General features: G+C 35.1%; 2 protein-coding genes across 2 annotated transcripts; one reads left to right on the top strand and one right to left on the bottom strand.

Moving 5' to 3' along the window:
* Positions 1 to 6,554: 6,554 nt before the first annotated feature.
* LOC129946258 (probable trafficking protein particle complex subunit 2) lies at positions 6,555 to 7,249 on the bottom strand. The gene is made up of 2 exons (XM_056056384.1): positions 7,013 to 7,249; positions 6,555 to 6,938 (listed from the first exon to the last, which is right to left on the bottom strand). Exons 1-2 carry the CDS (start codon positions 7,097 to 7,099, stop codon positions 6,606 to 6,608), a joined length of 420 nt encoding a protein of 139 aa, XP_055912359.1. The 5' UTR covers positions 7,100 to 7,249; the 3' UTR covers positions 6,555 to 6,605.
* A 1,258-nt stretch (positions 7,250 to 8,507) lies between these two features.
* On the top strand, positions 8,508 to 18,439 carry LOC129945429 (RING finger protein 10). The gene is made up of 5 exons (XM_056055182.1): positions 8,508 to 9,007; positions 9,073 to 9,544; positions 16,474 to 17,495; positions 17,563 to 17,717; positions 17,783 to 18,439. The coding sequence occupies exons 1-5, from the start codon at positions 8,926 to 8,928 to the stop codon at positions 18,209 to 18,211; spliced, it is 2,160 nt and encodes a 719-aa protein (XP_055911157.1). The 5' UTR covers positions 8,508 to 8,925; the 3' UTR covers positions 18,212 to 18,439.
* The last annotated feature ends 321 nt before the right edge of the window (positions 18,440 to 18,760 follow it).

The following is an 18,760-nucleotide window of genomic DNA, read 5'->3' as shown; positions in this document are numbered from 1 at the left end:
GGTTAATGATGCTGCTCGGTGCTCATTATATACAGTCAAATGTTTCTATACAATTCAAAGTTTGTAACACTTTTTTATTAAGTTCTCGACAAGGTGGGATATTTATAAGAATAAAATTCCAAGTCTTACTTGTGAACCCCTTTCCGAGACTAGATGGAGCAGTTTGGATGCATTGATGCATTCAAAGACAAGTTTAGAATAAATATATGAAGCCCTTATAGAAATTGGAAATCTAGAGGCAAAAAACATTGCAGAATCGTTAGGAAATAAAACTTTTGATTTAACATTTATTTGTTGCCTGCTAATTTATTTTGATATTTTAGAAAATGTAAATAAAAGTACTAAATATTTGCAAAGTCCGTCCGTTAATCTATCAATTGTAATACAAGTTTTAGAAAATACAAAAAACAGTTTGATTTGAATGCGTTCCGATGAAAAATTTAATGAGTAGGTATGTTCAATTAACTGAGCGTATTGCTAGTTCCTTAGAAACACCAAATATGTTCCCTGAAGCTCCATCATTGCGATCTCAACGGAGAAAAAGGCTTTATGGTGATGAATGTCCTGAAACTACATTAGAACCGAAGCAAAGATTTAAAAGAGATTTTCTTTTTCAAAATACTTGATCAAGCCATTAAATCAGTTACAGAAAGGTTTGAACAGCTTAATACGTATAGTATCAATATTTCATTTTTAAATAACATAAGCGAATTTGCAGAATGTTTAAACATTTTAGGTAGTTTTAACGATTTAGATGAAGAAGAATTGTTTCAGGAGTTAACCATAATATCGCAACTTGTTACATCACAAAGCTCAAGTTTAGATGTGTTACATTTTATTTTTAGTTAAAACCTTGAAGATTTTGCTCCGAAATTAGGAATTGCTCTCCAAATCCCTAATACAATCCCGGTGACGGTAGCTTCAGGAGAACGTAGTTTTTGTAAACTTATAATTATTATTATAATTGAGTAGTACCCGTAGCAAGATGGTTAGTGCGTTGGAAAGTCGTCGAAAAGATCATTAATAGGGCTTTGACTAAGTGGGCTGCGGACAACAAAATAATTCCGGATACACAGTTCGGATTCAAGGCCGGTCATGACACAATTCATGCTGCGTCTAAACTCGTTTCTGATATCCAATGGAATAAATCAAAACAACAATGCACAGGTGCTGTTCTGGTTGATTTGGAAAAGGCCTTTGACACCGTATCCGTATGGTTAGAGGGTCTTTACCTAAAACTGAGCAGGCTTGTCATAAGCAAGCCATTGTTGTATATACTTTATGATATGCTTAACGGTAGAAAGTTTGTTGTCAAAAGTGGCAATGTAACTTCTACCACAACATTCTCAATTAAAAATGGTCTTCAACAGGGAGCGGTGAATTCGCCGATTCTCTTCAGCATTTACACCAGCGATCTGATAGGTAGTCTTACAAAGGCAATTGCGTACGCCGCACAGTGGGGAAAATGCGGACAAAACCTATTTTTCTGAAAGTAGGATTTATTTTTAAACAAAAAGTGTTTCTTATAGTTAATTGGTTGTAGAATCAGAAAATGAAAACTATTTTTCAAAAAAAAAATTGTACACCTGTAGATTTTTGCTCAAAGTTCAAATATCGTGAAAAATATTAGTATTCTTTAAACGATCAGTATATTGTGAAATTTGAAATTTTTAAACAATTTTTTCTGCTAAAATGATTGAAATAAATTGAAAAATAATACCGTATGTTATTTTTTGAAAAAAAAATTGGACAAGGTATTTTTTGACGAAGAAACACTTTATTTCAGTGATTTTTTCGTTCGCATAAGGTTTTAACTACTTCCTCTGTTTGCCTCTGTTTGCAAACTATTTTCAGTAGATAGTGTAGGGTCTTAGCAACATTTTCCAGTAAAAATCTCATCCGGATACGTCCGGATGCGGTTTTTAGGGCAATTTTAAGTTGGGAATTCATACAAAAAATAACAACGAATTAATAATTTAGATTATGGAATTTTATATTTATGCCTTTGAACCAGTTCTGACGATCTTATATGGTAAAAAGACGCTTATGTGCAAACACTCTTAATTAACCCCGCACTGAGTTAACAGAATTATATCAACAAGTTTGGTATAAAGTACTCCAATTTTCTGAAATTAAAAGTGAAAGTGTCTCGTAATAGAGTTTTATTGTACGGAAAAAAATAAGACAATGTGGTGAACAGAGTTTTATATTTATATACAACCTTTTTAATTTAGCTTGAAATTATTTTTCTTTTGGTCTCTTTCTCTTTACCTATCCTAAAAGCTATCTATGTATAGACCGGTATACGAACTTATTTTTGGTTTATAAAGAAAGCTCTCAATAGAAAGCAATATCGCTTGTTGTTTTTGTTTTGAAAATAACAAAACACTGCTAATATGTAGAAACTTTAAAATGTCAAATTCAAACCGTTATTTTTACCATACGCTTAAGCTTTCATCTATTTTGGTTATTTCCAAGAGTTTGCAGTCCCAGTTTTTTGTTAGACAATGTCAATGATGCATTGTACTGAATTTCAGTTTCTAAAAGATTCAGAATTTCAGCTTCTACACGATCTTTGTTTTTTCTAACTTCTTCCGGAATTTCCTCCGAAAAGGAAAATTAAAGAGCTGGTAAATGATAGGTTAAGAATGGTCGAATATTTTTCCAAATTCGTTCTTCATTTTCTCGTTGAACAAGCTTTAATGGTACCAGGGATTTAAGAAATAAATATCCATCAGAAATACCTTCCATTAAAACTTCATAGATTTGCTCGCATTAAATTGCGTATTTGAAATAATTTGAATTTAATTTATTTAAGATAAGATAGCTTATTAAGATTAAATAAATTTGTTTTTATTGTATTTACTTGAATTATTGTTTTTTATTTTGTATTTATTATTTAAATTTATTTTATAATAAATCAAACGATAAACTTTGAAAACACCAACTATCTATATCATAATAATTGCAATCTGTTAACCTTGGAATTGCAAACAAAATAAATCTAAACATTTGTTTTACACAGAACCATTCACTTTCAAGCATATTAAAACTGAATTTATCGCTATTTATTATTTTATTCGTAATATACATACGTTAAATTTGGTAAACAAATCTTTGTTTTCATATATGTTCTCCGAAAAAAGCTTTTTTCTCTTTTGGTGGGCGTGGAAATGGGCGGAAGTTTTTTGTTCAGATTTGTCTTGCTATTCGCTATCATTCCTGAAAATTTCATTAAAATCGGTTCATTACTTTAGGTTTTATAGAGTTTTGTCCGCTCTCCCATACAAGGTGCCCCACTGTGCGCCGACGATCTAATTGCGTACAGAACGGCCCGAAAGGTTGAGGTTATTAGAATTCTTTTGCAGCGTGATTTCGACAAGATTCAGCGATATTGCGACGACTGGAAACTGAAAATAAATGTCCAAAAGTCAGAGACAATTCTGTTCCGGACTCCGTTGGCTAGGGCCACGAGGGATACGTGCAAGAATTGGCGCAAGATGGTCATCGTTGATCTTCACGGGCAGCCATTAGCGAGCAAAAGTGTAGTGAAGTACCTCGGTATCTGGTTAGATCAGTATTTATATTTCGACAGACATATAAATGCTGCTCTGACCAGGGCCAGAGGAGCCTTCGCTCTGACGAAACGGCTGTTTTTTAGCAGTCGGCTTGACCCCAGAGTAAAGGTAATTTGCTACATGGCCCTCATACGGCCAATGATCGTGTATGGTTGTCCTGTGTGGTTCAACGTTGCCCCTTCCCAGATGGAGAAGTTTCGGGTGTTCGAGCGGCAGTGTTTACGACGCTGTACCGGCTTATATCGAACAGCCGAATCTTCTTATGTGCATTACTTTTCCAACGATGTCCTATACAACGGGGCACGAATCAACAGAATTGACAATTTCGTGATAAAACTCGTTCGAGGTCACATTGCAAGAGCTATGTCTTCGACCAACAATTTAATTTTCGGGGCGTTCTATCCGAACGACGAGTATTTTGAGAGTGCACGCTTGAGCGGCTTCATTCCCCCAGAGGCATTCCTCTTTTTAGATAGATGCGGTCTGATACAGGATAGATTGGCAGTTCCGTTAATCTACCACGTCAGACGAAGAACCGTGGATAGGCGACTCCTGTACAATCGGGACGTCATGGCCCAAGGCGGAGCAGAGCTCCTTCGGTTCAGTAGGGCTGTGTCCGAACGGGACCGAACTGATAGGGTGAAGCAGGAGAACCAGTTTTGGTGGCTTCAATCGGCACTTGATAATGGGTAGTCGGGATGGGGTTTAAGCCTTGGCCGGCTTACACACTTGTTTTATACAAAAAGACAGTAAAATAACAAAAAACGTTAGATTTGCAGCTGTGGTTGTTCTAGTTTTAAGTAGTTTATAGGTAGAATAGGTAGTTTAAGTTAGTTTTTAAGTTTTATTTAAGGACCTTATTCTAAGTAGTTTGTAAGTAAAAATAAATAAAAAAGGTTATTGATATTAGTTTTTTTCAAAATTTTCTAATAAAAACAAAACAAATAAAATTTAAATTGAAGTAAAATAGATCTTAAGGCCAAAAGGCATTAGTAATTAGTGTTATAGTTTAGCTTAGAGTGTCCGTATGGGACCATTAAGTTAGTTGTAATGTTATGGATAATTAGGCTAGTTTTATGAATTTTTGTCTAGCTTAAAGATAGGTTTAACCCTAGAAAGATAATCTACGTCTGCGGGACGTATGGCGCGGGGAAAAATTGTTATATCTTTTCAATTAAAAGCCGTATTACATTAGTTTTTTATATTTGCTCAGGACTAGGTCAGAGCTTGCATGGTGCATCTTAAAATTCACGCTGAAGATGAATTAGGGCCAGAGATGGCAGAAATGCGATTTTTTTGATTCAATACATTTGTTACGTCTGCTACATAAATGAGATAGTTAATGTAGTTAAATGTAGTTAACGTAGTTAAATGTAGCAGACGTAGCGGTAGACGTCAAAACGTAGTTTGAAATGTCCATTCAACCACCAAATTGACAAATTGCATCGAAAAGATAACTGTGAAAGTGTGAAAAACGAACTCTCGAAAATTCGGAACATGGCTTAACCCAGAATATTCCAAAAAATTTATAGATATCATATACACTATACTGTTAAAATGAACGACAAAAATAAAACAGATGATTATTAAATTTGCAATTTTCTTTCATAAGACTTCGAATTCCTTGATTTAGTAAATTTACGCAACATATTTGGTTCTTATGTATAGTTCAATGTTTTTCAATCGTTAGTAGAGATGGCAGAGTAGATTACGTCAAGTAATCTACTCGGTAAACTACGTGTAGTTAATTGGAGAAACTACACGTTTGATTTGTTTCATTTCCTACCCTAAATTAGTTACGTGTGCTACCTTCACAAAAAACGTTAAATTTCAAAAAGAATTTAAAAAAAAAAACGAGTGAATAAGTAATTATAACGATTGAAAAACACTGAACTATACATAAGAACCAAATATGTTGCGTAAATGAAATAAGTCAAGGAATTCGAAGTTTTATGAAAATCAATTGTCATCTTTAAACGCGCTTAATAAGTGCCATACGTCTCTAAGACGTATGATTATCTTTCACGCACTAAAAAATATGATTATCTTTCTAGGGTTAAGAATGAATTAATAAAAATGAATTTAAAAAAAAAAAAAAAAAAAAAGTGCGTTGGACTGTCATGCAAGAGGTCTTGGGTTCAATCCCTGCCTGTGCCACCATAATTAAAAAAAAAATATTTTCGCGGGTACTGCCTCTGGCGAGGAATTGACAAATCCTTCAAGAATAATTCTTGTCATGAAAAAAATGCTTTCTCAAACTAGCCGTTCGGATTCGGCCTTAAATTGTAGGTCCCTTCCATTCCTGACAACAGTACTCGCACACTGGAATGGTTGAGAGTTGTAAATCACTAGGCCCTGGTTCACAACGGACTGTTGCGCCACCCCATTTGATTTTGATTTTGATAATTATTAAAAATTATCTTAGGACAACCATGAATCAAGAACGTTTGGTATTCTTATCTATAATGTCAATTGAAAAGGAATTATTAAATTCTTTAGACATTGATGATCTCATTTATGAATTTTCAAAATGTAAGGCCAGAAAAGTAAGTTTCCAGGTTTAAACGTTTCTCCTGTGCTCATTTCTTCGCTGCGTTTTAGTTTATAGTTTACACCTACTGGGGATACCTCAATAAAAAAAAACCATTAAAAGTCTACCTCCTGTGTAATGTGGGAAAGGCCTATGCTTCTTTATCAGTTTATGTGTGAAAATATAAAAAAAGGGGCGCTTTCTAAAAATCTTGCACAGGGCGCAGGTTTGCTGCGGCCTGGTACTGGGTACCATAACTGATCCCCAATTGTCGGTCCTAATTAAAAAAAAATCCTTCAGAATCATCGTTCAAACCAGTCTTCTTCTCTTAAACGGAAAAATGAGATTATAGCCTAACTAGTGAATTGATTTTTCTAGAAAACTATCTGTAAGAAAATTTTAATACAATCGGGAAACACATATCCATTTTTTTAATACTAGTAAAGTACTTATTAATAATTATTTTATTTAACAACAAATATTTTTTCACATTCAATCTACGACAATAAATATTTTCTTCCGAAAAGTTGAGCTTTCTTTTCAAACATTGGCGATTTGATGGGCGTGTTGATCTTGTAAAAGGAATTCATTGAATGTTTGATGTAGGTTTCGTACATTTCGTTGAAAAAACTCTTAATGCCTTCATCGTTTTTGTTGTCATGCACTATAATGAATCTTATTTGGCTAGCAGTCACAAAAGAAGTAACAAACCACTGATTGAATTTATCTATGGATTTAAGGTACATATTTGGCATTTTCCACTTATGTTCGTCCACTAAATCTAAGGCAGCGTGTGCAATAAATTGATTTAAATGTCTATTGTCTTCTTTCTGTAAAAGTTTTTAAGTATGTATGTTAATTTTAATTAAGCACTTAAAAAATGTAAAAAGTATTTTTATTGTACCTTTAATTCCTTGCTTACATTGGAGAATTCCATTTCGAAAACTGGGTTATCATTATGACCGACTATTACAAAGTAATAACTAGACATTATCAAAACAATAAATTGGTATTGTAGGGTTTAATAAGGTCTTTATTTTAAAGAAAAAGATTTGGATTTATGTTTTCTCTTTTTGTTTTGTATTTTTATTTCGAATCAGGTGTGATTACTGTTTGGTATCTTGAAATTGTCATCTAAGCATATAGCTTCGTCTTTGACTTTTGACAGAAGGTTCGTAATAATTTGCACGAAATTGCAGGTTAGTAAACATGTACCATTTGTGGACATTTTAAGTCCGTCTGCACACTAGGCGAGTAATATCAAAACATGCATGTCGGTAAGATAACTCGGCGAATGAGTTACAGAGGGATTCGGGGCGTTGTTTCGACAATTTCACTGTGCTATAAAAGTCGATCTTGTAATTAGATTACCTTCACAGCATACTTAATGTAAACAAAGCTATGCCATCTGTTTTTGATGAAATTAATGCTTATTTAAGTTTCCGACATGTGTTGCTTGAGCCAAAACAATATTGTTCGTTTTGAGCAAGAGCAAATATATATTTATCTGGATGATTTTTATAAAATTTTAGGATTTAAACATTTAGGATAGACTGGGATAGATATTTGTAAGGTGGGGAGATAAGATTGTGTGAACAGACAAAACTACTTGGCTTGTTGATTTTCCACACACGATAGAGCCAAGCGTTGGCTTTTAACGGTTCTCCATTTCCTAGGCATAATTAAAATATTGATCTAGACAATTTTTAACTTAAAAACAGTATCCGCATGAGCGCGACCAAACCGACGACTGAATTACAAAATGTGAGTTTATATACGTTTGAAGATATATTTCCACACAAATTCTTAACAAAATGATAGAAATATATTTTCTTTTTGATTTATGATTCGTAGCGAAAAAATTGTAGTTGATACGAACTGTCAAATTCTAGCAACGGATAAAGTAATCTCGCGTACTCGACCTAAAAAAATCATTCTTGTTTTGGTTTCGTTGGTGAATGGTGTTTCGCTTAACATATTCTCCTTCAATTTTCCGATTTGCATTACATTGTTGCACAAGAAATATTTTTCTTGTTTTGTTAATTAACCAGGACATCAATAATAACTTTGTTTTAAACAAATTTAGATTCAACGCATTTTCTCGTTTGTTTTCAAAACAAAACACAATAATGATAAACAAAAAAAAACAATTGACAAAGTCAAACTTAATTCGTCACGAATTAAAAACTCTCATGTGAAAGAAATGTCAAAATCGACGAATATTCGGTCATTCGTTCGTCGTGCTCATGTGAATAGCGCTTAAGTCTCATCGTGCAGAAATGGTTTTGGTTATATAACACAGCCTTACCGACATAGCAATGGAATTCGTTTCGTCATTTCCCTTTTATTTTCCTTCTTCATGATCCACTATCCACTTTTTGTCATTCGGACGTCATTCATTCATACATTTTAATTCTCTATAAACTGTCGTCGCCATTATTTTAAAATCAGCTCGGAGGCTGATTTTGCAAAAATATTTAATTCGATTTTTTTCGATAATCGTTGGACTTTTCCATCAAATCGACACTGAATTTGTCGATAAGCGTGAAAACGCCATTAATTTTCAAAAATTTCCTAAGTTTCTACCGCAAATTTTTGCTCAGAAAATCTCGTATCAAAGTACAAAGGAATAAATTTGTATTGTGTGTGCGTAATAATCATGGCCCAATAAAATGTATCAACTCAAAGAATTCAAAGTGAAAACTCCATGTGGAGGAAAAATCCACGATTTACCATCGTCATCAGTAGCTTATAATTTTCTCACAAGGTTTTCTTTTCCTTTAAATTTTGATTTGATTTTAAACCAACAAACAAGTAATGGACAAAAAACAACAACAACAATATTCTCGACAGGGTTCCAGCAAGGCCCTGTCTTCTGATTCACGTAAGAGCTCCTCAGGTTGGTATTTCGATAGTCGATTTTAATGTCCAGTATTTGTATAATAATAATTTTTAAATCTACAGAATTATACTCAAATAAACCTTGGCCAAAAAATTCACGTCGCAGAGAAAATCCCAATTGTCCGGCTTCAAAGAACGACAGTCAACGAGGCATCAAGGTTGGCCCAGCAAAAACAAGGCCCAATGTCGATAAACGCCCGAAGGCTAGGAGCGGCCCCAACAGCAGCTATGGGCTCGCAGCTGGTAATTCGGCATTTGAAGACGTGTCTTCTGCCGGCGCCGGACTAGCAACTGAAGAGGAAATTGACGTTGAATTAATGGGCAATAATTCAATTGCACAACATGAGTATGAATTGAATTCTGTGTACGCAGCTGGAAGCAAGAAGCAGAATTTAAATCATTTACTAAACTTTCATTATGGTCCCAGAGAGTTTGACAACTACAGCGGATTAAATATGTTTGGTAAAAATGCCAACAATAATCGTTCTCAAGTGAAGAAGCAAAAATACAACAAGGAACAATACTTACAAGCCAAGTAAGACTATTGTTTTATTCATGTATGTTTGTAGAGTTAATAATATCATTAGAAAGATATTTAAAAATACTGGATTTCAGTATTCTGTATAGATTTACAAACTTATTAGTTCCTATTTTGTTTACTTATTTCTTAAAGCAATTACTTAAAACTAAGCTTACAAATGCCAATTATGTTCAGATATCTTTGAAAAGAGATCAATCCAATACATGCTTAGGGTTCAGTGTATGTTTTGTAATCGAACAAAAATGCAGACGAATTCCAGAAGATGTTCATAAACATCATAAATCAAATTTATTTTATTATTAATCGCATCCAACTGATTGATCATCACAGCCCAAGAAACAATAAATTCCCAAGAATTAAACATATGATCAAATTTCCATTATCAATGAAATCAACGTCGTCGACCAGATTGTGCATGTTTATTTTGTTTTTACTGCAAAAAGTACAAACATTTTAGAATGTGACTAAGATCAAACCTTTTATTGGAAAACTAATTCTTATACAAAAAAAAGAATTTTGTATGAACATTTAGCGACTTTTTAAAATTATGCTTAAAATGTAAGTTAAAGAGAAGAATGTGATTCAGATTAAACTTTTTATTGAAAACATAATTCTTATACAAACAAGTCTCATTAAAAAAGCAATTATTCCTCATAATTGGTGTTTTCATGTTTGCATCAAAGCAGAAAGACTTTTGTATTAACGTAAATTTGTGACGTTTATGAAATATTCCAAACTTATCGGCTGTTATAGAATTTAAAAAAAAAAACTTAAATTCCTCAAAGTTACTTATTTGTAACATAAACTGTAAAACGAGCAATCTTATCTTAAGGTCAAAGTGGTAACTAAATATTACGTATAATCTGCTGATCGGGACCTACAGCTGTGTTCAAAATAATAGGAGTGCTTTTACAAAATTTGCTCAAGTGTTTTTTTACCATGTGTATACTAGTAACAGCCCATTTCTCTACCGGTAAGTATAACGGGACATTAAAGATGATAAAACAATGAACTGGTTTGGAATTCATAACCGTTTACATTTGTAACCAGAGATCAAATGATCTTTACTCTCAATCAGGCTATTCAAAATAATACGAATATTAAATAGTTGGAATATCGAATATCTAAAAAAGTTTGGTTATTTAGTGGGCCGAGGAAAGAACTGCACCGACGAAAAACGGGAAATCATAAAAAAGTTGCAAAATGAAGGAAAATCATAAGGATATAAAGTTGATGTTGGGGTGCTCTGACCAAATGATCGCCAATGCTGTAAAATATGAAAAAAAGTCGAAACCCCGGGACGGAAACGAGAAACGAGTGCAAATGACGATCGACGTATTGTTCGCTACAGCCGAAAGGATTCTTTTGCGTCCTCTAAGATGATCCAGGAAGATCTAGGACTGGCAGTAAGTAGCGTAACAATAAGAAGGCGATTGTTGGAACACAATCTTTCCGCTCGCAGTCCACGAAAAGTGCCGATGCTTACAAAAAAACATGTAGCCGCACGTTTGAAATTTGCAAGAAGCCATACTAATTCGCCTGCAGAGAAATGGCGAAACATTTTGTGGACTGACGAGACCAAAATTGTTTTGTTCGGTGGATACGTCCGACGTCCAGAAAATTCCGAGTTAAAGCCTCGGTACACCATTAAAACTGTAAAGCATGGAGGTGCTAAAGTGATGGCATGGGTAGTTTCTCATATGCTGGTGCTGGCCCCATACATCAAATCATTGGCACAATGGACCAGCGCGTTTATGTGGATATAATGTCCAGTGTGATGCTGCCTTATGCGAGTTGGAATATGTCGGTTCAATGGGTATTTCAACAAGACAACGACCCGAAACACACCTGCCAAGAAATGGTTTCGGGTCAATGGGGTTGAGGTCATGGACTGGCCAGCTCAGTCGCCTGACCTCAATCCCATAGAAAATTTATGGGCAGATGTGAAAAAGGGTGTTTCTCGACGAAGACCCTTGAATTCGAGGCAGCTGTGGGACGCAGTCGAGGAAACATGGAACCAAATTCCAGTTGAGCGTTGTCAGGCCCTTGTGAACTCTATGTCACGCAGATGTGCAGAAATTATAAAAAACAGGATTTTCCACAAAATACTGACAAAAAAATCTTACTCCTATTATTTTGAACAATTCGTTTTGGCTTTATTTTGATAAAATTCATGTTTTTACTACCTTATTCGTTTTAAACAAAGTAATCTTTAAGCATAATAATAAAAGACTGGATTACCTATTTTGTACAAAAGAAAAAATAAATTAAAAAAAATTATACAACTTTTGAGTCACGATTTAATCTAAAAAGAACAGGCACTCCTATTTTTTTGAACACAACTGTATAATCGAACTACCTTCTGTTCGGACCGCACACCTTCCTTCATCTGCACTAATTTACTACAGGATTTTAGGTATAAACAATTTTCAATAACTAGTTTCAGCTGAAGTTATAACTATGACCTTTTTTAACGTTGAGACTTGAAAAGTTGTCGGACAGGTGTTAGATGAATTCAAGAGTTTAATTTTTTTTATTCATAATTTCGAAATTATTTAGATGTTGTGAATTTTGCTAAACGAGAAAAAGCAGTTTGTCCGTTGGTACCGAAAAAGCATATGTGATGATAATTTTTATATATTTTCTACGTTTTTTTCGAGGTCAGAGCCTGTAGGAAAAGCAGCTTGCTTGCGTGACACTAGGGTGAGAAGTTATATCTGACCACCATCACTCAAAACAATACTTCAATAAACACCCTGTACACTCTTTACTTTTATTATAACTCAAAAGCGGAAAAATAAAATAATGGTACTCTGCCCGTTATTTTTTGCAACTCTTTTCTTCTTTCTCTATGGCAAATTGCGAGTTCTGGAAAAAAGCCGTTATATTTTTTTGCGCCACTTGAATAGGCCATGCATTTAGTTTAATCCTTATCTTTGTCACGCGGAATTGTATTTTTCGTTGATCGAACTATTTTGTAAATGTCGATTATTTAATTTTAAAAAAAAAGTAAAATGGGTCGAGGAAAAGTGTTGACCGAGGCGGAAAAAAGGACAAATCAAAGCAAACGCTGGCTTATCTATTGCCAAAATAGCTAAAAAAGTTGAGAGAAGCCGACACGTGATATCCAAATTTTTAGGTAATGAGCTTAAATATGGGAAAAACATGAAAGGCCGCACACACAGTGTGCTTACTAATGCGGAAAGGCGACTTATATTAAGAAAAGCATCAAATTCTACGACTCTTTGGCAAAAATAAAGGAAAAATGTGGTGTTAAAGCAAGTCTTACAACCATGCGTCGTGTTATTTCGAAATCAAGAAGAAGCCACCCCTTAACCCAGTTTGAAAAGAAGAAAAGAGCAATGCTTCAGATTTTGCCACGCACATGTTACCTGGACTTCTGAGTGGCATCGAGTGGCCTTCTCCGACGAAAAAAAAAATTAATTTGGAAAGTCCCGATGGATATAGCTACTATTTCCATGACCTCCGCAAAGAAAAATCTGTATCTCTGGACCGGCTGCATAGCAGAATTGGAGGTGTAATGGTTTGGGGAGCTATTTACTATTTCGGCACCTGCAAACTACATTTTGTGTCAACAACAATGAATGCCTTGTTTTACAATGGTACATGAAAGAGGCCTTTCCATACTTTCAAACTCTTTTTGGACCTCTGCCCTGGATTTATCAAGATGATAATACGCCAATATACACAGCCCAGGTTGTTAAATTGTATATACAGAGCCAAAATGTGGAGCTATTAAGCTGGCCGCCCTACTCACCGGACTTGAATATCATAGAAAATATTTGGGGATGGCTGACAAGTATACGGATCAGGAAAACAATATTCAACCATACCCGAACTAACCCAACCTATCGAATTGGCTTGGAGCTGGATTTCGCTAAATTATTTGGACAGTTTGTTTGTTTCGTAATAAAAAGAATAGTTATGCTTTAGAATTATATATATACATAAATAGAGGATTTAAATATGTCGGCTGGCGACTATTCTAATCAATAATTTATATACAAATAATTAAGAGAAGATTTAAAAAAAGGCAAAAAGTATTCTACCCAAAAATGTTGTCGCCACTTTCCTTAAAGGAACTACAGTGTTGGACAGAGAATAAGTACATAATACTTTGTCGTAGTAAAAAAATCCTTTTAGCAGTTGACAAAAGAGTTCCTAAAAAACTTTCCGCACTATCTCAGCTTTGCTTTCCTCTGATCTTTGGAAACTTTCACATGTTTATGTATTATTCCAGAGAATTGAATCGCCATTACTTAAGTGTATGTGGCCATAGAATTAGTACAAACTGTTAAAATTTTGTGTAAATTGTAGAATAACAGTATTATTAGATTTTAACGTTAGTATTTAACGAATTATAAATAAATACAATTTTAGATATTATTTGATTAGATGGTTCGACATATATTAGAAAAACAATTTAAGAAATCGCAAAGCTAGTGGGGTGGTCAAGAAAATTACATTACATTACATTACATATCACACTACTCTGCACGATGCCGTTACTTTTTTTGAAACACATGACACGACCAATGCCAAATCGATAATCGGCGCTTATGCAAAAATTTGTATGACGTTAGCACAAAATCGGTATCATGTGCATAAAAACCATGGACCATGAACCGTCACTAAAGAATGCAGACAAAAAACGCTACTATTTTAAACCAAATTTCCTTGCAGCTATTTGTACGAGTTTAACCGTTTGGGCTCCAACAGAGAGCGTCATACGCGTCCTCCAAATCAGAAGTTGAATCCGAGTTACACAGTAAAATCTGTGAAACACGTTGGTGGGTGTTTCATGGCGCGGCTGTGTTTTCATGGCATGGTGTATTGTCAATTGTTAAAATAGAGCAGCGAGTGGACTAGCATCAGTATAACTTCCTCTAGCTTGGCTATCTTCCAGTTATGCGTCGGAAGGGATGGGTTACAAACTTTGACCATCTAGAGAATGTCCTCGGTACCAGCGGGCTCTAGGTCTACTAGGAATGTCTTCCTTAGCAACAACCTCGAGCTTCGCACCTGGCCAAACTTCACTCAACCGGCTGACAGCGAGCTTGTACAAGTCACAAGACCTCTGGTCTCCACAAACCTTGAGTGTGACATGACCCTGATGCCAACCCCCTTCGCTTATGGAAGGAAATGGTCCTGGAAGCTCTCTCAAAATGCTTAAAAAGCCACCCGAGAGCTTAACCTTGACCATCTGTCAACGATCAGCCTATATTGTGCCATCAACATTGCTCCTGTCAACGACGGTAACCACGACTTTGCCCTTCGTGACGTCACTGAAACTGACTTGTTTCTTGATGGGATTGAGGGGAGTGCTGCTGTTGTGCACACGAGGACGTTTTGGTGTCGGTATGGCCCTCTCAAGAGACCTTTCACGTTTAGACATCGAGTCTTTATTTGTTCCTGTTGGAGCAAGAATGCTGTTAGCCCATTCGACGCGAGCGATTTGCTGCGGTGTCCTTTCAGCCCCCAATGATGCACTAGAGGCCTTTAGGATTTTCGAAGCTAGCCTCCTTTGTCTATATAGCCTTTTTGAGAGTTTCCACTTTCTATTTCTGGATGTACTCTCATTAGTAGTGGTAGGGCCATTTTTGACAATTCTGCCACTACTAGTTGCTACCAACAGCAGAGAGGGGTGCATGGATTGCCACTACTCCCTTCTCTGTGTTGGCCGCAGGAGATACGGCAACAGGCTTTGACGCCAAACTGCCGGTCTTGAAGAGATACCGGTCTCATCATTTTTGTTTTTTGTCATCTTTTGGTCCCACCAGTGGCGAAGACAAGAGGTCCGTCTGTACAGAGATTCGCATATACAGATAAGGCTAGTTAATCCGAAGGTCGCCAAGTATCCGGCTACTCCGTTAAAGACTGGGCTATTTTTTAATTGGGCCCCCAGCCAGGCTGATCATTGGCACGGGTCGTTCAACACCTTAGATCCAGTCCAAAAAAGATAAGAGGTGGTTGGAGAGGAAGAGATAGGGTGAGGAGTCAGTTGATGTTAAGATCATCATTCTGATATGTGAGGTAAAGATTAGGATTCGGTTACCTAGAGTGAGAAGGAGCATCGGAGTGAGGATGTGGTAAGAGGTAATGATTCTGGGAAAGGTAGAGGGATGAGAACGTCCTTTAGTTTCATTACTCATCTGGAGAAGATTCTCGAGAATCATTGACCTTACTCAGCTTCTACAACTCGACAAGTTCGACGTTCAGAGTAGAAGATATGTATAAGAGAATCTTAAAAAAAGAAACATATGGAGCTCTATGCTGACGATAATTTGCTATTATCGTGGACATAGTCGTGACAACATTCCTAAGTACACTTCGCGTGCCTTGGCATGCACAGCCCTGATCTGAATCATACAGAAAAAGAAAAAAAATGGAACGATCTAATATATCAGATTGACGTAACTAAAACAATTATAAGAATTTTGAGAAGCTATTAAAGAAGGCATTCCTATTCTTCGGTGTCAACGCCTAATAGAGAGTATTCCTCGGAGGTTACAAGTTGTACTTAAAGGTTTCCCAAGAAACCATTAATGGCAATAAGAAGTTATTAGTAATAGAAAGTATTTAATTTACAAATTGTGCTTATTCTGTGACTACCACTTGTTGCAGTAACCAACGTTAATTATAGATTTCGTTGTTGCCATTTTCTTGAAATGTTATTTTTTTATTTAATATCATTAAATATAACATTTTGCAAAACCAATCAAAAATAATAATCTGCTTTAATTAAATTTGTTTTATTTTTATATTATTTTGTGCTAATTATTTGTCCAGCACTGTATTTTATTTAGTCAGTTAAATTAGAGTATTTGAAAAAAATATTCTTTACTTTAAATTTTTGTTATGAAACACATTTCTATATGCAAAATATTATTGTTTAATTTTAGCTTCCAATTCGTTGTAAACTGGAAAGCCACACAAAAGGTAATATCATCACCAGATACACTCATCGATTGGGATTTAATTGAGCAAATAAACATTCAAACGACCGAGGAACCACAATGCCCCATTTGTTTGTATCCACCTCTTGCCGCTAAACTAACTCGTTGTGGTCATGTATACTGCTGGCCATGCATTCTTCACTATCTCGCATTATCCGACAAAACATGGCGTAAATGTCCCATCTGTTACGAAGCCGTTCACACAAATGACTTGAAAAGCACCACCATTGTTCAACAAGTCAATTTTAGTGTTGGAAATTATATAAGTTTTCAATTGATGCAACGCAAAAAGGGTTCACTTTCGATTGAGAAATTCACCAACTCAAATGCAATTGTAAGCGACGATGAGGGCCTCCATAATATGTACTCGTCTGGCAGCGATGAATCGAAATTTGCAAAATTCTTAGTTGCAAATAGATCAGATGTAATTTCAATCATCGAAAGGGAACAAAATGAATTGGCATTTTGTGAAAGCGAACAAAATTGTCCAGAATTTGTATTCGTCCAACAGGCCTTGGATTTGTTGAAATCTAGAAAGTCTGAGATCAACAATGAAATTGAAACTATCATGGAAAAGAAAATAGCTTCAAAAAAAGAAAAGGACAATACGAGTTTATTGAGAGAGAAATCCGATACCAATATTGGCGACAACGAAACTAAACTATCCAAGCCAGTAGATGAAGAACTTAATGCTAAATATTACTATTTTTATCAATCAGTTGATGGGCAAAACATATTTCTCCATCCATTGAATGTAAAAATGTTACAGGCTTGTTATGGGTCTCTTGATCAGGCTCCTTTGCTTGTAAATGCAAAAATCTTGCAAAAAGAGCATCATTCAATGGACGAGGATCATCGAAGGAAATTTACTTGCTTGGGACACTTGCCACTTACGTGCCATTTTGAGGTCGTAGAGGTTGAGTTAGAGACACCAATTGTATCCGAAGAGGTTTTAAATGTTTTCAAAGGTAATACAAAATTAGGTTTTTAAGTTTTGATTTTTTAATACAAATTAATTCCTTTAAAATATTAAAGGAGACATTATTCAGAGGAAAAAAGCGAGACTTCGAAGGGATAGAGAAGAGAAAAAACGTGAAATAAAAATAAATGCGATCAACGACCGACAAATGGGCAAACTTCTTTCAAGCACGGCTAATATTAATTTGTCGTCTTCTCATGAATTTCCAACCGTATGTTTTTGAATAGCGACAAGTTATTTAATTATTTGTATTCTAATTTTTATTTTATTTTACAGTGTGGATTCGAGGAGACACTTGACGGTTCTTCTAATCAATTATCCACTGATGCTATTAACATACCAACTCAACCGAGTTCCTCAAAGCGCAGTACATATTCATCAATTGCTAATTCTAATGACTCTCCAATTGCCGATTTCTGGCCAACAATGGGAGCATGTTCACCAAGAATAGCAAAGGATTCGACTTGGGTAAGAGAAGCAACAATACCACGTCAAAGGATGACATCGGAGCGTTACAGTGAAAGTGATTCTCTAAATGAAGAATTTCACCCAGCACCAAATTTGGGGGATGTTTTAGCAGAAGCCATAAGCCAAAAGCACAACACTCCTAATAAAAACGAATCCAAAAGCGGCAATAGCAAGAAATCAAAAAAGAACAAGAAGATGCTGGTCTTCTCCACTGGTATGAATTTTGGTGGAAAATAAACTAAACGTCGTTGATGAAAAGCTTACTTCAAGTTATTATCATATGCATACACTATAAGTTTAACACTCAAACAATTAAAATTAATTAAAACTAACAACTTTGCAGGTAACTGCTGTTATTATTATTTTGTTAAATCAATAGAAATTCATGTTATGATTTACTGTGAGTTAAACATTTTTATTTTTGAATTACATATATTAATAAAGCTTATTTATCCACCAGGCAAATTTTGTATTTTTTTTTAGAATCGATCGCTTTTGAACTTGAATTTCAATAACTTTTAAAACAATAGCGTAAAGCAATTATGTCGAATATTCAACAACGCATGAAAAGACACTGTTCATGTTAATGATTCATTTGGCGGAGGATTGAAAGTGTTTGCAAGAATTCTTCAAAACCGGTTCGCTTTGAACAGTCAAACCAAACAACTAAATATATATTATGTTTATACTAAGCTCGACATAGAAAGATTTTCCACTTATAGTAAGTATAGTAACTTCTCAAAACAAATTGTTTTATATGTCTCAGATGTGCTAAGTTACAGCTGT

Source organism: Eupeodes corollae, chromosome 2 (assembly GCF_945859685.1).
Source record: "Eupeodes corollae chromosome 2, idEupCoro1.1, whole genome shotgun sequence".
In the NCBI taxonomy this organism is placed as follows: domain Eukaryota; kingdom Metazoa; phylum Arthropoda; class Insecta; order Diptera; family Syrphidae; genus Eupeodes; species Eupeodes corollae.
The sequence above is the reverse complement of the archived record's forward strand: the minus strand, read 5'-3'. Positions and strand labels throughout refer to the sequence as shown.